The 22,631-nt window shown below is 40.4% G+C and overlaps 1 protein-coding gene across 24 annotated transcripts in view; it reads right to left on the minus strand.

The window, feature by feature from the left end:
- DOCK9 (dedicator of cytokinesis 9) overlaps positions 1–22,631 on the minus strand; it is a 276,764-nt gene that overhangs the window by 110,871 nt on the left and 143,262 nt on the right. For all 24 annotated transcript variants that reach the window (XM_067016588.1, XM_059041955.2, XM_059041954.2 and 21 more), the window contains exons 3-9: positions 21,754–21,843; positions 18,235–18,317; positions 16,473–16,542; positions 14,585–14,680; positions 13,447–13,581; positions 7,733–7,907; positions 6,729–6,796 (exon numbers count right to left, since the gene is read on the minus strand). In XM_067016588.1, coding sequence (XP_066872689.1) covers positions 6,729–6,796; positions 7,733–7,907; positions 13,447–13,581; positions 14,585–14,680; positions 16,473–16,542; positions 18,235–18,317; positions 21,754–21,843 — 717 coding nt within the window. The remainder of the gene's footprint in view (positions 1–6,728; positions 6,797–7,732; positions 7,908–13,446; positions 13,582–14,584; positions 14,681–16,472; positions 16,543–18,234; positions 18,318–21,753; positions 21,844–22,631) is intronic.

Below are 22,631 nucleotides of genomic sequence, written 5' to 3' on the forward strand. Positions count from 1 at the left end.
GCTGCGAGCCACCACCAACAGTAATACATTCTCCTGAATTTTTGCTTGAGTCTTCAACAAGGGCAAACGCTATGATCTCAGACACGAGCACAGCAATGGTTCTTAATGTAGATGCATTTCTTCATGTCTTTCCGAAAGATGCTTGTTGACTCAAGCAGAGTAGGAGATGAGAAATGAATAAAGCAAGAAAGACTGCTAAGAGCTCTATAGAATTAGAGGACAAACAGAGATGCTGATACATTAACAGAAAAAAAAAAAAAAAAAAGCAACAACTAGCCAAAATAGACTCAAAGTATCCTGACGTTGCTACTAATATCCAAGGGATATATTCTTCACTAGAAAAACCATTTAATGGGGAAGAAGGGACAACTTTAGATGTAAAAATAACGTGAAAGCTTATAATCCACCTTGCACACACTGACAGCTCTTCTATGAGATAGATGAAAAGCAGGCTCAGCCTCTTAAAGTTCCTCCCATCCTTCCCAAGGCCCAAAGTGCTTTAAATGGATGGGATGCCTGATAAACAGTGTTTGAAAGAATTACCAAGTAAAACCTAGGCAGTAAGAAAATGTGGCTCGGGAAGGGCAGGGCTTTCCCCCAGAGCCAGGGAATAATAAATACTTGAAAGCAACATAATGATAAAAGCAAATGTGTGTTGATAATAGCCAACATCTCTATGCTTGATGTTATCCTAAGTGCACATTTAAATTTGGTACAAACTTAGAAGGCAAGTCTTATTATTATCCTTGTTTAAGAGAAAACACTGGGGCTCGAGGGGTAAATACTTTGCCCCAAATTCACAACCCTAAACAGAAACATGGCTTCTAACTGAGAGTGTCTGGCTTCAGAGCCCAGATTCTTTGACTATTAGACCAGAAAAAAATAGGTAAAGAATATGAACAGGCAAGTCAGAGAGCAGGAAAACCAAATGGCAAATAAATATACAAAAATATGAAAAATACCACTACTAAACAGTGGGATACAAATTAAAGCAGTGAAACATCATTTTTCACTCCTCTGGTGAGGATGCAGAGAAATGGGAATATGAATTGTTACAACCTTTGGGAAAGTAACCTGGCAATATTTAAAGCACTAAAAGCACAATAAACTGTGACCCAGAAATCCCACCTTGGGGAATGCCTCATACAGAAATAAGAGCATGAGTATTTCAGCCTGTAAATATGTCATGATGTTTACTGTGCACTGTTTGTATAGGCTAAAAACTGAAAATTATCTAGATGCTCATGAATAGCGAGACGGCTGAATAAAGTGTTCAGTATCCATATTTGGAATATTATGCAGCTATGAAAATGAGTGAACTAGATCCTCTATGGCCCCAGGGGAACATCTAAGAAAATTTTTTAAGTGACAGAACAAGTTTCAGAGTAATGTATATATCATGATCATATTTTTTAAAATAACTAAAAATACTGCATATGTGTAAATATGTTTCCATGAGCAACTGGTTTGGTAAAGAAACAATTATAACATCAGTGCTCTCAGGAATCTGGGCATGGAGGTTGAAGAGAAAAGATGAACTTTTCTTTATACAACTTTGAATATTTTTACTTATTATAGCAAGTACATTTATTTTCACTTAAATTTTAGTAAAGACAATAAAATAAATTCCTGTAATAAGTACTTTCACAGTCTAAGAGTCCACAAAATATAGCTGTAAAAAAATATCCCACAAACTATGCCATCCAGCATTTCTCAAAGTGACAGAGACCAGCTCTGCTCTTAAAATAACCTGTGGTCAGTCCATACCGTAGATGCAGGAAGAACCCAACTGGTTCTTCCCCAAACCCCGTTGCTGGTCTTACCCAATGCCCGTCTAATACTTCTATACTGATAGAGGAAAATGGAGAGAGAAAAGTGACAATGACAGAGCCATTCTCTGTAAAAATGGACACTTCTCAGATACTACAGAAGAGAATGATTTGTCTAAAACAAAGGCTATTCCCCCCACTCCTGTATTCCCTAAGTTTAATCACTAATGATACACCCTGACAACGTTTTCTTCCTGGTCTTAAGAGGCAGTTATGAACCAAACATTCAAGAGTTTCCAGAAGAACTACCATAAAGTTTAGGCATACCCTGTGTCTTAAGTTTATCTCTGAGCAGGGAAAACAATCGAAGGCCAGAGCATCATATTTTGAGGACGGCACGTCAGGAAAATACTGTGTTGACTGTTGGCTCATTTAAACAGAATGGGTTGCAAACAGGAAGACTTAGCAAAATCCTTTGAAGCCAGAATACATACTTTTTTTTTTTTTTTGCGGTATGCGGGCCTCTCACTGTTGTGGCCTCTCCCGTTGCAGAGCACAGGCTCCGGACGCACAGGCTCAGCGGCCATGGCTCACGGGCCCAGTCGCTCCGCGGCACGTGGGATCTTCCCGGACCGGGGCACAAACCCGTGTTCCCTGCATCGGCAGGCGGACTCTCAAGCACTGCGCCACCAGGGAAGCCCCAGAATACATACTTTTAATTTAAAGAGCTGTCATATTTGTTTCCACTACTTCTATGATATCTAACTCCCAGGGACCATCATCTCATCCTCTGTGTCACAAAGCTATAATAAAGCATTCTAGATAAGGAAGCCCAAGAAATGGAACTCCAGCTGACCTCACAAACACAACCCTAGCCGATTCCTTTGTATCATAACACAACAACATAATTTTCTGGATTAGGATACAGAGAAGGAAGCATTTATGCAGATGTGGTTTAAAAACTCAGAGAAGGTGTCTGTGAAACTGTTTGGGTTCTGACAAGTACTGCTGAACTTGGTCCCCTGATGCTTACTCAACCTCAATGAGACCATAATGTTTGAGACACCAGACTCTAGCCTGTGTTCAACTGTGGAAGATTTACTAAGAAAGGTAAACTCATTCACTATAAAGGAGTTACAAGGTAACAGAATGGGAGCAATTTTGGTTCAACACGAACCACATGGGGAAGCCAAATTAAGAGTGAGCAGCTGTTTTTTGAGTACACAAAGAGCTCAAAAATAGAAAAGCTATGGAGGAAAGTATAAGGTGGGAGCATGAGGGTTTTCTTCATACTACCTTTACACAGGAGGTGATATATATACATACGTATATATATATTCATTCCAATGTTACCTAAGGTAAATGTAACCAGAAAAAATATTTATCAAATAAATAGGAATCGGGTTTACCACATGATCATATTACCCCTTGACACTGTAGGGAAGAAACCAATTAACTAACTAACTACAGTTTGTAGTTAGTACATAAGACTATGTACTCTGATATTATAAATGCTGTTACGTTTAGAGCAAACATATGTTTGGCTCCATTTTAGACAATAGGAGGAAAAGAACAGGTTTTAGGGTATACACAGTGTATCCCCATAAGAAAACAATAGAGATGTTCAGTACTAAATGTACAAGCAACAAAAGGGCCAAGAATATACAAAATATTCTGAAAACCTAATTCCACATCACTCCTACTGTATGTCAAGGGCCCCTCCATCACATTCCACAATGAGACACCAGCTATTTTTGCACTAAAACAACTTCCTGTCACTCATATCCTGTTTGGTTATGTCTCCATCACAGTGGAAAACAAAAGCCGGGGCAACAGGATGAATGAAGTAGAAAGAGGAGTTGACCTGAGAGAAGCCTGCCATTAAACTACACCTTTGCCTGCCCCCACTGTTCTAGTCCTTTCTCTGCAATCTGACGCAACTGTGGCCTGATCTCCCCCTGGACCTTTCCCTGGTACTGGCCTCTTAACCTCCTCACCCCGACTAAACTCTCCCTTCTTGCCTAGCTGTACAACTAGAGCCTCCCTCCCCCTCCCACATGCCCTCCCACCCCTACTCAATCTCACACTCTGGAATCCATTCCCTCTAAAATCAGGATGACCAGGTATCAATCAACCTCCTTCCTTTCTTAACAGGTACAAATGATTCCCACCCCAGATACACTGGAGGGGCTTATAAATAGTCAAAACCACTCACGCTCGGGGCCCTGGATGATGAAGGGGCTGAGAGCCAGGCACACTGGTGCCTGAGCCCCTCACACTGCACTTCTGCCACCAAGCAGGCGGACAAGAGGCATCACCAACAGACACGTGCCCCACACGTGTGACGGCAGCACATGCTGGTGAATCACAGCACATCTTAACGTTCTTTTTTGTTCCCTTCGAAAAATTACCTTCTGCACTTTTTCTACCTTCTTAAATTAAAATGGTTTAAAAACACTTGAGAGCTGGGGGGAAAAAAAAACAACAACAGTTAAGTCCCTTATAATGCTGCACTTTTTAGGTTCTGACCATGACCCCCAGTAAGAAATACATTTACATCACAACCCAACACACACATACACAAACACACTCACTCTCTTTCTACATATATATATCAACATATGATATATGCATGACATACACGTATATCTTAAATAATATCTATCATTATTAAAGGCAGTGCACTTTAATATCCTCTATTCAATTCTATCCATTTTTTTATTCTGGGTCACATAATGTTGACCTAAAGAAGCCTGACGCAAAGAGTACGTATGTATGATTCCACTTTTCGGAAGGTCTAGAATAGTCAAAACTAATCTACAGTCATAGAGGTCAAAACAATGAGAATGTCAGCTGAGAGGGAAGATACAAGACAGTCTGCTGAGGTGCTGGAAATGTTCTATATGTTGATATGGACGGGGATTATGTGGGTACACAAACACGAAATCCATCAGGCCACACAATTAGGGCCTGAGCATTTTACTCTATGTAAGTTCTACTTCAATAAAAAAAGAAGAAAAACTTTAAAAGTAAATGAGAAATGGAGATTGAAACCAATTAATTTAATTTAATTTAACCAATTTAATTACTTTTTACCAAGTAAAATAGCTTCAGCTAACTTGGTCATTACCCACCAGTTTGAAAAACAGCTTCAAATATGTTTTATAAATATGTATATATATATATTTTTTTTTTTTAAAGAATAAATATATGTGATATAGATCTCCTTAGGTCTTAGGATCAAGGAATTCTGAAAGCCAGGCAGTAGTAGGCAGTGAGAGAAGAAAGGAAGACACAATTCCCGTATGTCTTCACAAGAAAAAAAAACATTTCTAATTAATCAACATTAAGCTCAAATAATATGAGTCTTCTCCTAGGTATCCACTGTGTTCACCCAGTAAGTGTAGAAAGTTAACTTTTAAAATTCTAGATTGCACTACATATATTATGTTTCAACAGACATTTTGCTTTGAGAAATCATGAACCCCAAAACATAACAAAAAAGCGAATCTCAATGCAAAATATGACACACAGAAGTTCATAACATAAAAGCACAAACACACAAGCTAAACTCTTCCCAGCCTAGAAGGTTACAATGGTAGCACTAAAATTAGCTTTAATAGGCAGGTGCTAAAAAGATACTGTGGTAACAGTCAAGTGCTAAAGAAAAACAGTGCTCTAAAGTCCTAGCCAGGGAGGGAGATTTTATATTTTAGAACAGCTATGTTGTCTTAAAGTAAAGGTCAATGTTGAATGCTAGTCTACTTATAATGGTATATAGATAAACCATGTTTTCTATCACAGTGTTTAAGATACGGGTGTGTAGCGTCTCTATTTCACTGTATTCACACACACACACACACACACACACACACAAGAACAGAAAGGCAATAACAGAGTAAGAATATAAAGGGACAAAGAAGACAAGGATATTTCTCTCACTTAAAAAGAATTATTCAGAGATGCACACAAGGAGGCAAGTACAAGGATATTCATTGTAGCATTGTTCGTAATAGAAAAAATTGGAAATAATAGAACTGCTAAAACAAAATGCTTACACAATGCAATAAAGGGTATGAATTAGATCTATATACCAACTTGGATGGATCTCAAAAACAAGGCTAATTTAAAAATAAAAAATAAAATAAAAGCAAGTGCAGAATAATATGTTACATTTATATGTTAAACGTACAAAACACAGCTACATATTATTATGATAGATATACTGGTAAAGATACGAAAATCAAATGGAAGTATTTCCAGAAAACTCATAATAGTGGTTGTCTCTAGTTGAGGTTGTGGGGGAAGGAGGGAATGGAGTACAGATGATGTTTAAAAAAGAACTTCAAATATAACTGATATTTTTATTTCTTTTAAAAATGTTGAAGCTGAAAAGACAACACAGTAACAGGTGTTGACAACATCTGGTTGGTGGGAATATGGTTGTTTTGATCTTCGTGCTTTTCAATAACTTTTTGAGTTTCTCAAGATTACAAAAAACAGGTATAACGTTTTTTTTTTTTTTCATTCAGACTGACCCGGGAAAAATTCATATAACTCAGGCAACCCTCTTTGGTTCAGTAACAAGATTATTACTTATCCATCCTTTTTGGAATTGTCTCTATTAACTTGAATAGGGGAATCTTATGTGTGAACATAGTAAGTAACATGTTACTATGGAAATATTTACCTGCACACCTTGGTTATTTCTTCAATACTTCTAATGTGGTATTAAATATTATGTGGGGAAAACAAAGAATAACAAAAAGAGAATACTTTGTAAGGCACTTTCTCGAAAACAGACCCAAATCCGACTTAAGTCAGCAATGTATTTCACCTCACCGAATACTGAAGTCAAAACATAGCAGTAACTACAACATGATTTTAATAATTTACCATAATGTATTTGTTAATCATTTCAATATCATTCTGTGAAGAGCAGAAGATTTAAGATGTTACCTTGGCAAGTTCAGGCAGGTAGCTATCTAAACCGGAAACGGAACCTTCTATTTTGCTTTGTTCATCATCTAAAACAGCAAAACAGATTACCTAAGTCACTCATAGTTGAAAGCATTTTATTTAAAACAGGAGGAGGAAGGCCGTTTCTCTTATGTGCCCTTTAACACAGTGGTTTTCAACTCTGGATACCCAACAGAAACACCTCAGAGCTTTTAAAAAATGCTGATGCCAGGCCCAGTGGTGAGAGCTGAACATCTGATGGCTGGAGCAGCACGGACAGGTTCTAACCAGAACTGTCAAGAGCTATGGACAGCAGCCCACATGGCCACACCCACCAGGCACCAGCCCAGGCCAACTAAACCAGAATCTCTGGTGGGACAAAGGAAAGAGTACTTGCTAAAAGTTTCCAGGGACTTCTAAGGCACAGCCAGAGTTGGGAATCACCTGTCCAAGGGCCTGAAATACAACATGAATTGTCAAGAACATTAGCCAGATGTTCCCAGCCAATGTAATCTGTGGCTTCTGCCCATCCTAACTTTGACTTGAAAATTCCAAAGGATATGATTAATGATAACAATAAAAACTATAATTAGTATTTGAAGTGCCGACTCTATGCCAGGTACTTGAGATACATTATCTTGTTTAATCTTCCCATCGACCAGCAAGTTCCGTTCTTATTCCCATTTTACAAGAGAGTAAAACAAGGCTCTGAAAACGTAAGTGGCTCGCCCAAGGTCTCACAGCTGAAAAATGGTATTGCTGGGACTTGAACTCAGGTATTCCCTTCTGCCTCCAAAGCTGTGATTTTTCTCATTATACAAATGACGTCAGGGTAGGACATTCTACTGGGACATAATCTTTGCTGACAGGTTATCTGTAAGGCGCTCACGTCTGTCCCACCACTATGTGCCTGTGCAGTAATCTGGCTACTCCCTGTGCCCTCTGGCAAAACAGAAGACACCCACAGAGTGTGCATGCCCCTGGGGAAAGCTACACCTGCCTACCTTCGTGAGAGTCTCCGTTTCGCTTTTCTTGCATTGCAGCTTCAAAGTTGAGCTGGAGAATCTTGTTCAGAGTTGTGATCCACTCTTCCATTTCCACTTCACTGTCTGCTGCCAAAAGGTAACTACTTTTGTCCTGCATCTTGAGCTCAAAAGCAAAACGCCTGACTTTGTTGTTCTGAAACAGAAAAAGGGTAAAGAGACACATTTTAGAGGAACTGGAACAGCCTTAAAAATTCTTCTCTTTATTATCTGCTGATGGGTACTATCTCACCGGCATTTCGGACCAAGTTATTTAAAAAGGCAAGCCCCTTCCCAATAAACCCCCAGCCGTATCCACCTTCCCTGAATTATTTTCTTCATGGCTTTATTTTCCCATCTGACACATTACACATTTTACATATTTATTTGTTGTCTGTCCCATCCAATGAAATGGAAGCTCTTCAGAGCAGATATTTCTTTTGTTCAATGCTACATCCCTATTTCTAGAACAATGCTTGGCAAATAATAGGCTCCTGAAAAATATCTGAATGAATGAAACTTCATTGAAAATTTTCAGTTCCTCTAGCTCCTATCTTTTTTTATGAAGTAGTATGTGGTATCACATTTTTAAAGCAAACCATTATCTATCAATATGTCTGATTTCCTTACCTGGAACTTTCTCATCATTTATGAGGCCCAAAAGGTATTTAGACACTATGTCTACCTTCCTCCAGCTTCCCTCATGCCTCCAGCTTTTACGCCTGTGAAACGGTATCTTACTCAAAGTATAAAAACCACGGTCCACGGCTTCCCTGGTGGCGCAGTGGTTGCGAGTCCACCTGCCGATGCAGGGAACACGGGTTCGTGCCCCAGTCCAGGAAGATCCCATATGCCGCGGGCAGCCGCTGAGCCTGCGCGTCCGGAGCCTGTGCTCCACAACGCGAGAGGCCACAAGAGTGAGAGGCCCGCGTACCGCAAAAACAAACAAACAAACCGCAGTCCGTGTGCATTAAATGACGAAGGATGAATGTGCACGAGGCCAGGGTCTCTCCACTTTGGCACTTCTGACACTTGGGGCCGGTAACTGTCATGGGGACCGTCCCGTGCACTGTAGCCTGTTCAGAAGCAGCCTGGCCTTACTCCTTAGATGCCAGTAGCATAGCCCCCCAGTTGTGAAGATCAAAACATGTCTTCAGATAGTATCAAACATCCCCTGGGGGGTAAAATCACCCTGGTGACTGCACTAGATAGAGGTTCAGCTCCGAGGAACGTGACACAAGACTCCTGGTAGTTACAGGCTGAGGGACGTGACATCACAAACTCCCACCAACGTGCAGCATCTGAGCAGAGCCCTCACCCACTAAAATTCTAGCTGGTTAGCCGCAGTCCCTGAGGGGGCTCTCAGAGAATGTCTCGGGGACAGGGTGGCCCTCCCAAAGTCGCCTCTGTGTCCTCTGCAGCATGGTTCTCAGGAGAGAACTGCTCCCAGCAGAGCATGCAGACCACCGTGCACAAGGCCTCACACCTCACTTCACAGCAAAGGTCAGAGAAGGGGTCAAAGGCCAGATATGAAAGTTCTCTCCCCTGTACTCCTCACCTACTCATTACTATAAGTTAAAAGTAGGGTAAGCATCAGGCCTTGATTCTGAATTATTCCTCTTTCTGAGACTCGGTTTCCTTATCTGCAAAATAAGTGTAATCAACTTCAAGGTTGTAAAATACTTTTAGGGCTCAAGATTCTTAACTGGATTCTTTTCAGGTCTATTTTTAAATTTTAGTATAGGCATTTCTTTGAACTCATAGCACTAATCAACTAATTTTTTTACAATGTCCAAAAGTAATATTAAAAAAAACCCTGAAATACTTAAGCCACAACTTTTGGAGGTGAGCTTACAAACAGATGTGGAGATAAAAACAAATTATTTAAACATGTTGAAGCCTTAGACACAATTCATTAAATGTAAAACGCCACCAGCCACACCTGCAAAAAGAATATGAAGGAAGGGCTGGCCACTGAAGTCAGAATCTTAGATTCCGAAATGTATTCCAAAGACTGAGTGATCGGGGACTCCATACTGTAAATCATCTATACTCTGCTGAAGACAGGCAACAAAACTCTTATAAAACAAAAGTAATTACTGCTACTTTCCAAATGAGGTTGCCAAATATATTTAGTTTTGCTTTAAACATTTTTTTAAAGGCAATGCCAGAAAACTCAACTAAAATGTAACTGAAAAGGTCTCTCAGCTTAAGAATACAAATGAAATTCCCACTTGGGAATCCCACACAAGAAGTTACTTCACTGTCATTGACAATTCAATTCGCTCTGGTACTCCTTTCTTTATGCTGTGAATAAACATACTTTGATATAATTTGGTTTCTACAGTGGCAGCTTTCAGCTGAGTTTGGGTTACAAGCTGAGAGTGCCATGTGCCAATCAGCTGCTGACACAAAAATAATTCTCAATGAATATTAAGTGGTACTATCACCTTGATCTAGGGTTTGGTCCTGCACTAGAGGACCAAAAACAATGTTTTGGGGGTTTTTTTGTTGTTGTTTTTAAATTAGTCACCAGTAACTAAAAATACCAAGATTTAACTAAAATTTTGTATTTCTGGTTTTCTTGAACCAGATGATCTGGCAGCCTTGAGCTAGTGCCACCCAGCACATCAGCTGCCCCTTTAAACGGGACCACTTGCGCTCCAGTTTGTCACAGTCCCCAGCATTCCCTATCGCTTTATACCCAGGCCTCTTCTTTCACTTAATTTATCTGCTTGGCCCCCGTAGCCATCTGAGTTTGGACCCCCAACTTCCATGCTGACCATGATGAAGCATCAAGGTCTGGACTTATTCTCCCAACATAACTACTAGAAATAACTGGGCAAAATAGATGAAACAACTGTTTTTAGGTATTTCGCAACCATCAGGGCAGCCCTGTGATCCCTGATAGAAAGGAAATAGATGAGGTGAGCCCTACCATCACCTCATCACTTTCTGCCTGGAGGCCATATCTGGACCCAGGAAGGTGAGCCTGAACAGAGTCCAACAGTCTTGCTAACTGAGGAGGCTGCCCAGAGTTCAGAAGACCCAGGTGGCTAGAACATGCAGGACAGAGTCTCCAGAACAAGAACAGACTTCTCAGCACAAATAGATAAGACAGATCTGAACTTAGTAAAAACTCATTCATTACATGTTTATTTTCTCCTTATGTCATGCTTTAACAAAACAGCTTACCAAAAAAAATCAAAATCAAGACACAATAACCTAAATTTCAGGTCACCATAGATAAGGATAAGATTGTGAAGAATAGGGAATAACATAAGACTCCAAAACAACACAAGCATCTAGAAGATAATGGAATGCCTTCAAATTCTAAGGTAAATTTCATCTAACTCTCAAAAAATTAAGATCTTACACATGATTTCCAGGAAGCTCCTGGAGGATGTGTTCCTCCAAAACAAGAGAGGAAAATGAGAAAGAAGACGACATAGGATCCTGGAAACAAGGAATCTGACACAGGCAGGACAGCAAAGGGAATTTCCAGGATGGTGACCTTGCAGAGGCTAAGGAAGCAGTCAGTCCAGCTTAGAGCATGAAGGAGGGTTGCAGGAACTAAAATCCTCTCTAGCATCACATAATGTCCACAACTAATGAATGAAGAGCAGTGAACACTCCTTATCTAGCAATATGGAGGCAAATCCCAAGGAAAAAAACAGTGGAAAAAGTTGAAAATGACCATTTCAGGGAGTGGGGAGTAGGTGAAGTGAGGTGATGCTGGCATGACTGTGCCTTTAGTGCTACCTCTCCGTACTGTTCGACATTTAAACCACATGAATTTATTGTTTGGATGAAAATGCAATTTCATTTTAAGTAAACATGTGAATGCACAAGCAAGCATACCTGAGGGTCAAACCAGAGCTGTGTCTCTAACCTTAGTCACACTGGCCCCACAAGACAACCTTTCTTAGAGAACCAAGCTTTGGGCTCATGTCATCAGCCAACACTGAGTCATTTTAAGGAAGAATTCTCTGATGACGGCGACTGCGTCTATTGTGAGGAGCCGTCAAGAAGACTGTTCAGTAATCACACAGGGCCCTCTGTATGAGGCCCCAAGAGAAACGTCTGAATGGGCTTCCTTCTGCGATTGCTCGGGCAGCTTCTGACTAACTGGACTGTTTGTATCTACAGACACCGTGCAACTGAACGGGTCTCGAAGCTAGAAAGCCTAGAGCCTGGTTTGCCACCCACCATAGCGGGTGTTAGGTCTTCAAAATATATGCTTTTTCCTTAACTTAATCCCACTTCATCTCCTCCCTACCCTGACTCCTTTCACACCGCTTTAAATTTATATTAGCCTGTGTTTTATGTAACCTTGTAAATTGCTGCCTTAGATCTTCCTGGAAAACGGGGGGGAAGCAGATGAATGGATGGATGGACGGACGAACGGACAGATGGGGAAACTGCCAACCTGCTTTCAAAGGCAATTCTACAAAGGCATGGAAGGAGGCACACCAAACTGGTAATGGTAGCTCTTTGAGAAAGGGAGATATGGGGGTCAACAGGGACTTCTGCACTACCTGTATTGTCTAACATTTCATAATACAAATACATTCATGTATCATATATAATTAAAATAATTTTTAAGCCTAACTCTACAACTGTAACAGCACTGTGATAACAAACCCTAACCCCAACCGTAACACTGGCTGAATGCTTACCATGTGCCAGCACTGTTCTAAGCTCTTTACATGTATTGACTAATCCTCTCCATAACCATATTCAGTACTATCATTATCCCTGTTTAACCAATGAGGAACCTGAGGCACAGAAAAGTTGAAAAATATCTCCAAGGTTATAGAGCTGTAAGTGGTAGAGCAGGGATCTGAACTCAGTCTGAATCTGAAACCCAGTCTCTTGGCCAATACACTACTGTGCCGTAGATACTATGATGATAAAAGTCATCACAGAGATGCTAAGAACTGTTCTGAACATTTCCAAGTTAACTCATCCAATCCTCTTACCCTATTAAGGAAATATTATCATTATCTGAATATTGCATGTGAAGAAACTTCAGTTAATAGCCAGTCCAAGGTCATACAGTTAAAAAGTAGCTGAGGACTTCCCTGGTGGAGCAGTGGTTAAGAATCCGCCTGCCAATGCAGGGGACACGGGTTCGAGCCCTGGTCTGGGAAGATCCCACATGCCGCGGAGCAACTAAGCCCATGCACCACAACTACTGAGCCTGCGCTCTAGAGCCCGCGAGCCACAACTACTGAGCCTGTGTGCCACAACTACTGAAGCCCACGTGCCTAGAGCCTGTGCTCCACAACAAGAGAAGCCACCACAATGAGAAGCCCGCGCACCGCAGCGAAGAGTAGCCCCCACTCGCCGCAAATAGAGAAAGCCCACGTGCAGCAATGAAGACCCAATGCAGCCGAAAATAAATAAACAAATAAATAATTTTATATTTTTTTAAAAAGTGGCTGAGCCAGGTTTTAAACATAAAAACTCATATGTAGGGCACTCGGGCCTCCTACAACATAATTCTGCGCGTGTGTTGTACCCACTATCTTCTAGAATGATGAAAAACAAGGCTTTAACTCATTTTTAAGTCTGCTATTATACTTCTACCACGAATATTGCCATTTTTTGAAGTGTTTGCTTAAATCTGCTAATTCATAGATGGTACTTTTACAAATGAGAAAATTCAACGGTAAAACTCATTCTGTATTTACCTGAACCACACCCATACAGGAATCCAGAAATATTGATCCTTTTGGTTCCTTGGAGATCTTTTCATCTTTATAAAAATTCAAATTGTAGGACCCATCACCAAGTTGAATCAAGTGGAAAAATCGTCTTTTAAACGACTGAGAGAAAAATACACACATAATTATGGTTTCAAGATGAAAACAGCTACAATCTCTCTCAATAACTCACAAGTACATCCTATGTAAAAACCATTTCAGTTCTCTCCAAGACAAATCTAATTCTGGCCAGCACCCCAGGTAACTGGGTGAGTTGAGACTCTCCATCACATCTAATAATTTTACTGAATTTAAATGCTGTGGAGTTGGTTCACTAAGCATTCCTGGGTCATTTTTCTCACCCACAGAATCAGAGATTTTTACATAACCACCCAGAAGCGGTGCAGTGAATTCTAATTTGGGATGGAGCTCAGTCTAATTTGGGATGGAGCTCAGAAGGATGGAAACTTTCTCAAATCCCCAGGGTGTCTTGCTCACACAGAGTAGGAACTGTTCTCTGCCTCACGGAACTGGACGATTTTCCAGCCTCAGGATTACAACAATCAGCATTTCCCCTGATTTAACTTTTATCCCCTGCCCATCCTACCTCAATTCCATTGTTTCTCTTTATTATTAATTCTGGCCTTTCACTGGTCCTACTTCTCTCCTGAATAGTTTTTTACACTAGTTTTACTTTTCTCTTGACAACCCCCTTCCAGTTTAACCATTTTCCCTTTAGTCCTTGATTTTTGCTTTTCTTGACTTTGTTGCAGGAAGACCTCCATGAAAGTGCTTAGGTGTAGCCCCTCGGTGATGTTCTACGAGGTACCAAGTATCCCTTTTGTAGGTCGATACAGAGAAGAAAGGCTGTAAGGCGACTGCACCTTCACACCAGCCTTACGATGATCTCATCATGCTGGTGGTTGGACGGTGACAAGGGGAGCGGGTGGAAATGGGGCTGTACCAGTGGGGGTTGATCACCGATCACCAGGGAGGCATCTCACTAACCAGACAATGTCACTTTTGTCAGGAAAAACAGCATGCCCATTCATCTTGAGCATCATTCCCAAGATCCACAGGAAAAAAGGGCTCAGCAAGGGGAGAGCAGGGTGACGGGCCTCCTTACCCTCATGGTCACGCTTATTGCACTGTTCATGTTGCCCTTGTACAGCCATCCGTGCTTGGTGACCCCACCCTTCTGAGAGCCGAGGGAAGCAGCATCCTAGGAGACACGGGCAACACCACAGTCAACCTCCCTTTATTACTGATGGGAAATCCATTCAATTCATACCAGGTTGCCCCTCGCCCCTTTCCTGGAGTAACCGTCTGGCACTAACACCTACTGTGTCCACTTATCAATAAAAGAGGCGGAACAGGCCTAAATTTCTGCAAACTCTAGTCCATTAAAAAGCAAAGCTTGTTCTAGTCCAAGTTTGTCTCCCCCTCCCCAAGTATTTTAAGTGTTTAATGAGCCACAAAAAGTACATACCATACTTAACCACTCAAGTTGTAAGGTCTCTCCCAGTTTGGTGAAAAATGTTTTCACATTACACTCCCATATAATTGGAGGACAAAAGCAAATTCCTGGAAAACTTCCCAGATGCTTAGTTCAGGGAAAGGTGAATAAGAAAGGAAGGAAATATGAGGCAGGCAATAAAGAAAGCAGAGATAAAATGCTGGGGCAACAGAAAAGAGGGAAAGAGAGACAAGACCACAACAGGTAGAGAGGAAAGGAGAAGAGAGAAAAGTGAAGGGCAACAGCTAGAAAAGTAAAGAAACATGTTTCCTCAAGTTCTGACCCGAACACCGAGATCTGGGTTTAAGGGCATGGGGCTGCCAGCTGCTGCTATAAATAAGTCAGGCTTATATTTGCACATATAGTAAGCAGACAGACAGATGAAATATACACACACATAAATACACAATGTGGCAAAGCTTCCACCACATCCTGACACACACACACACACACACACCCCTTCCTCACTCTATAAGATCTCTGCCTTGTGACTCTGCCCCCTAAAACTGCGTCCAATACACACTTGAACAGGAGCCTTAGGAAGAGAGGACTACACTGTCAGGTGACCCAGCTCACACCTCCTGAGGCCTAGTCTGACTATGATGTCTATTTCTGTAATCAAGTAGACAACTGCAAAAAGACCTGTCTTATGCTTTGTCTGAGACCACCTCAGTTTTAATATTGGTTGTTTTACTGTTGTTATTATTAGTGGTAATAGAAGTAACTTATCTGTCTAGGATTTTACAGTTTGGTGTGCACTCTTATGTGCATTATTTCAATCGGTCCTCCTCTTACTATTAATCAGCACCAAGTTTTTAATATCTTATTTTTCATTTTGAATGACCACTCACTCTTCCCAGAATATTTTTAAAGTGGTTTCTAAAATAATTTGCTACCATGGACACGGTTAACACTCACAATTAGGCATCTAATACTGAGTAGGGAAGAATAAGTAATGCGGACATCGGCAGCACCAACTTTTTATTAGGTTTTCCTTGCTCAGTGGACACGGTCACCTTAATGCCCGGCTCTCTTTATACACTTCTCTGGCCATAACCATTCCTCCAATAGTAGGGGGAGTGGGCTTGTTAAATTCAGAGGTTCTGGGTACTACCTACTTTACTCAAAGCCCTCACTGAAGAAACAGCCATTTAAAATCTACTGGCTGCCAGTTTGTTTCAAATAGCCTGCTGAAAAACAACAGGAAACTTAGGATCTAAGTAATCTTGATCTTTTAACAATGTAGCCAAATCTTGTCCAGGACTTTGAAAATGATCTCAGAACAAATAAACAAGGACCAGAGGAACAGGCAATGCTAAGCAGTCAAGTTGAAACAGAGACCTTATTTCAATCAATCAAACAATACATTTTTAAAAATTCCTCCCCTGTTTCAAGAAACATTCCAATTCCTGTTTTGGCTAAATGTTGGTAATTTTCCAATGAATCTTCTAAATCTGTGAACTAAATCAATTCTTAGACCCGTAAGCAAGCATCCTACCTCATCTTTGTCCACCTCCTCATCAACTTCATAGACATGAACTGGAAGTTTATCCAACTTGGCCACTTTGCTTTAAAAAGAAGAAAGAATCTTGTTTTATAATTACCTAATCAATGAAGAGATGCTGCATTTCTTCCCCCATCAAAGGAACCAGCATTTAACAAATCCAAAGCTGGCCCACTTGGCTAAAGAATAAAAACAATAGATGAAGTTGCTTTTCAAAGTGGGTGATCCAAGAGTTAGAGAGCTCCCAAAAGGTAGGTAGACAAGACGGCATGGCTTGTTGGGAGTTATGTAGATTAAAAATGGGAAAGTGTACTAATAAATAAACACATGGTAGAATAACTTTTAATACGAAGTTTAAATGAGCTCACTCCATTTGAAATGATTGGAAACCACAGTCTTAATGATGATGGTATTAACAACAAAAACAGGACAATAACAATATCAGTCATTAAACATTTAACAGTTATTATGTGCTAGGCACTGTGCTGTACTTCACATGTGTTACCTCCTTTAGTCCTTTAGATGGTGGGGACTGGTGCTAAGACCACTTAATAGATGAGGACACTAAGGCTTACAGAGGGCAGAGTAAGTAGATGATGCAGGCTGACTACAGAGTCTATGTTCTTAATCACTGTTACAACCTTCGTCTCCTTCTCATCACACAACTGAAATTCTTATTAACGCCAAGAGGTAAAATCCACCAGCGGTAAAAGCACATCATATAAAATACACTGTATCCCCAGTCGGTTCTCTTTCAGTCATGAGAAGAGCATGAACAAACCTATCAGTGAAGATAGCTTTACCAACCAAACAGGAGGAATTACGTCCCCAAATAAGTACTGGGTACGTACAGAAGTAAGGAGCATACCCATCTGGAGAAGAGAATGCTGGAAGTGAGTGTTCTCAGCCGAGGTTTAAAAAGAGGCAATTGGGAAGCTGGCTGGACACTCTTAAGGAGTGGCTGAACCACACAAACAGAAAAAAACAAACAGCTAGGTCCACTGAGAACAGTATAAACAGTTCAAACTCAAAGATGCAACAAACCCTAAGAAAAATTTATTAATAGGCTCTTAATTAAAATTTTCACTGGCAATGCTTACTTTTGAAACACAATGCATCACTATTTGCTTTCAATTTTCATAATAAACTAAAATCTGCCAACTGTGTTATTTCAGGATGTACCATTTTATAACGGACGCCCTCTCAAGGCAACACCTATCTATACCTGGTTTACTTTAACTACTGCTCATCAATCTAAACACACTTGCTTTTGGTATATTTTAGAATCAGTTACTACTTTAAAGGAGGTAAAGAAATTTGGGAAAATGCTTGTTCTTTGACGTACATTTTTTAAATATAAAATTTGTTCAATATAAAATGCTTTTCATGTCTTTTCAAAATATTCTTTTTAAGATAAAACACACCTCAGCATATTTCAATACACTTACATTCTGTTTGTTTCTCACTGAAAAAAATCTCACCTGTTTTTGTTTTATCAGTGGTACCCTGAGCAGAATCACTGAACATAATTAAACCATCCATGTGTTTCTTACCATCTACCAATTCCCAGAGTACTAGGTTTGAGTACTATTAACAAATACCCTGTAAACAATAGCTAACACACAAACCGTCTAGAAATATTTTCTCTAATCACTCTGATTGCATGTGAAGTTACACATCTCCCTAGGCATTTCAAGTACAAAGAACTTTCACTGTGTGTATAACCCCATTTTGTGTGGTCTGATCATTTACTCACTTTGGAAGCTGTCGAAACTCTCCTGAGTAATCTTCATATTTGTAGTTCACAAGATGCCAGTCAGAATTATAGGTTTTGATGCACTGTTTGGGGAGGTGGGGGAGCATAAAAAAAAAAAAGCATAAGAGGAAAAGAAAAAAGACGTGATGAATTTTGGAGAACATTTGGGAAAGTTTATGAATGCACACCCACACCAATACCCAAAAAATTCTTTCCCCTCAACCCTCTCATGCCTGAAATGCCACCATTAGAGGTTCCTATGAAGCTTAAGAACCACTGAAAAGTTACACTTGGGAGAGGGGTCATTTAAGTCATCCTCATTCATGATCCGAGAGCAGATGTTACAAGGAGACAAACCTCCCCTCCTCTTGCTGCATTTACATAACAATGTGCTGTTTCTCACTTAAAACCACTTGGTTCCTAAGAAGTCACAGTGGGCTTCTACAAGAACATGAAAGTAAGTGGAAAGTGTGAACCTAAAGATACTTTCATAGTATTTACTAATATTAAAACTTGCTCATTAGTCAATATTACATACATTTGCCCTCAGATTTTCATTTTATTTATAAGGGACAGTGTGAGGTAATTAGTAAGAAAGATTTAGATTCCAGTTCACAGTGGCACCATGACCTCTTCACGTGTACATGTGTGTATGCATGTGTACAAATGTACAAAGTACGGAGCAGTCCATTGCCCGGATTCAACAGAGACACCAACCTACACGGACTGCACTAAACTGCCTTTGCTATCTGACAAGCTCGGCCAACCAGCACGGCGTCTTTCATTCGTCTGTCCAGGAGGATCCGCTGAGTAGTGTGCAGTCTTAAGATTATAAGGTCTCCTCCACCAGATCTTCAAATATGCATGAGTCAAAATCAACAGGTGAAGCGTTTGATTTATTTACCATCAGCGAACTTGCTTTTCCGTATGGACAGCTCTTGACTACACATGTATAGATGTCAGTGTGGCAAAAAATGAATGAATAAAGTGAAAACACAGGTAGTTAAATGTATTAGTTGTACCTAGTTGACTTGACTCTGGCTGTAACATCATGAACAAAGTCCCTATTCTGTTGACTTCACTTCGTTGTTTATACTGTGAACCTTTTTATCAATTTCCTACTTCATGCCTGAAGGCTTTCTGAAGCAAAACCCCAAGGTCATGAAAGTAACTACAGCTAATGCCTCTCATGCCAGGCTCTACACTAAGCACTCTATCGGCAAGGTTGTGAATGGAAGGTAGAGTAAGTTTTTTATATTATCATTCTGAGGTGGAATAAAGAGCAGAGAAGGGTTAAAAACAAAGTCAGATGTGGGAGCTGAACAACTTTTCAATTTCTTTGCTATGTAGTTACAAATGTTTTTAAATACCATTTTATTCTTATAAATGCTTTTTTTTAAAAATTCAAAGCATTTTCACATTTAGAACATCAGACATCCACATTCAAAAATCACATTCCAAAACCAGTATGACTTCAGAATTATCTGTAGGTTTGGGTTTTCCCATCCTATCCCTGGGTCCATTAGCACAGCTAAGTCAGGTCAGACTATGTATGACACAGTCTTGTGGACATGCTCCTATTATCTTTGTTCTGGTTTTTCACCAAGCCCTTCAACTTCAACTTTCATACCACCAAAGTCTCTTGTAGGACATTAAACCTATTCTGAAATATAAAATGTACCTGCCCAATTAAAAATAAATAAATAAGTATACACTTGTACATAATCAGTGCATTTATGAACAGAACACCTGAGTGCCCAGATTTTTAATATCTTAGGGAAAATGGGTAATTAGAAAGAAAGAAAAGAAAGATAATTACAATGTTTAAATATTTTAAATTATAAGGAACTGCAAAAAACACAGTTAACCAGGTTAAGTAACTAGCTCACTCATTTAATAAGCCATTGTTGACCACCCACAAGGCAGCCACAGGCTAAATGCCAAGGCAGGCACACAGAACAAGGCAAGCAATCCACACCCCTCTGGAGGTGTAGAAAGTCTAGAAGACAAGGGGTTCAATCAGAAATCAGTACCCAGAGGACTGCATCTCTAAAGAGACGGGGATCTGACTGGGCTGATTTCATGACTGACCTTTCAAACTTGTGAAATTCAATAATATTTTGAAGTTACACTGGAAGGTTTTTGAAGTTTTTTTTTGTTTTGTTTAAAGCCATTAGGTCATCCTCCTGTGGACAAGAGTACGGGCGGAAGCACTGCTGCACTCCACCCTAGTGGAAGGGGCCCAAGAGGGTGTAGCTATGCTGGCTCCTGCCCCACAGGGTGAAGTCGCTATTGCCCAACCTGCTGCGATGAGAGAACTTAATAGAGAGTTGTCCCTCAACATAATATTTTTTTTTAAGAAACTGGGAGAACTGCATTAGTAATTAACAATTTTACTATATGCTTTAAAACAAGGATAAACAAATTTTTTTCTGCAAAAGGCCAGATAGCAAATATTTTCAGCTTTGATGGACACAATGTTTCCATTGCAGCCACTGGTGTCTGAGCTGTAATGTGAAGTAGTCACAGGCATATGTGAGCGAGCAAATGGGTGCAGCTGTGCCGCAGTGTACCTTTCTTTACAAAAACAGGCTGCAGGACAGTTCGCCTAATGTCCTGCTTTAAAATAAACATTTGAGACTCTGTAAACATATTTGGCTGCGTTTGTCTTGCATTAATATTACAAATAGAGTGGCAAAGGAGGTAAGACAAGAAGTTACCTTTTCAGAATGATAAGAGAACACACTTCCAAAATTTTAACTATACATTCAAGTTTTCAAAAATCTCAGTGAAACTAAAGGGTGTTATTGTAATGGGCCTTCACTTAGAACAGCATAGCTTCCTTGTAGTGGGCAAATTTATTGATGGGCATATTTAGCTCCTAAATATCAACTAGAAAAATGGGGATAAAAATACACTATTTTTTAAATGAAGGAGCACTTCAAGAAACAGAATTAAAACACCTAACTCGTTCATCCTATCTAAAGGCACCTGGAGGAAGAAACAAACACCTCAAGACAGAAAAAGCAAGCAATCTCAAAGCAATAATTTTTCTTTCCTCCTTAACGAAAGAGTCATTTTCTGTATGTTCAAACAAAAATAATAATAATCATATATTGATCAGGGATAGTTAGGCTCTGCTCATTGTTACCTGGTACTTCATGAATATTGAACTAATCTTGATAATAAATTACAAGTATAAACATATAAATGAAGTCAATGAACACATAAATGCATGTGCTGAGTCTCCATTGAAAACATTATCAAAGTCTGCTAGGTGTCCAGTGAGTTCATTCACAAGTTACTCCTATTCTAAGGCTATGAGATAAGTTTTGTAGAATTCATGTTTTGTCATCAAATTGACCCCTGTTGACATTTCTGTCCAAGTTTCAGATTCTGAAAACTTATTATTTTTCTATTCTAACTTCCATCATAAAAATGTAATTACCTCTTTGACACTTTCTTGAAAATACCACTGAAAGTTTTTAATGGGGAGGAGGCAGAGAAGAAATACATTACCTCTGTAACAAATAAGCTTTGAGCTTCCTGCTGTGCGTTGGCAGGGATGGTGGAACATACGTACCGCCCCTGTCGTCTCAGGATGGCCGTCTGTGAAGGAAGCACCAGGACACGACTCGGTTAAGTGAAGACGTTAAGGTGCCAGCCTCCCAGGGCAGTGGGGCCCTTCCCCTTCCTCTGCAGTCGCACCCCGTGGACCTCAGACTCCAGCTGGCTCCTTAAACTTCAAAAGGTGGGGGCAGTGACTCTCAAGTCCTTCTGGATCACAGGCCCAAGGACCCCTCCAGGCAGGAAAGAGGCCCCTTTCAGAGACCCTAACACTCCCCCACTCCACGTGCTTGATCTAGTCCCACGAAGTTGCCTTTTACTTGCCTGGATTGCGGCAGTTTTAAAACTGTGGTAAAACAGACATAACATTCACCATTTGAACCGTTTTTAAGTATACAGTTCAGGGGCATTAAGTACATTCACATTGTTATACATCCATCTCTCTCTCTTTTTTTTTTTTTTTTTTTTTTTTTTTTTGCAGTACGCGGTCCTCTCACTGCTGTGGCCTCTCCCGCTGCGGAGCACAGGCTCCGGACGCGCAGGCTCAGCGGCCATGGCTCACGGGCCCAGCCGCTCCGCAGCACGTGGGATCCTCCCGGACCGGGGCACGAACCCACGTCCCCCACATCGGCAAGCGGACTCCCAACCACTGCGCCACCAGGGAAGCCCTATACATCCATCTCTTGACTGCCTTTTACAACTGTACTTATTCACTGCCACATTCCCCAGTGGGACTGAATCTATGACTGTGAACACTACCTTCCCTCCTGTAACTGAGAACTGCTCCTGTTTCATGAGGCTTAAATGCTTATTCTAAATAATAAAATCTC

Source organism: Kogia breviceps, chromosome 16 (assembly GCF_026419965.1).
Source record: "Kogia breviceps isolate mKogBre1 chromosome 16, mKogBre1 haplotype 1, whole genome shotgun sequence".
Lineage (NCBI taxonomy): Eukaryota > Metazoa > Chordata > Mammalia > Artiodactyla > Physeteridae > Kogia > Kogia breviceps.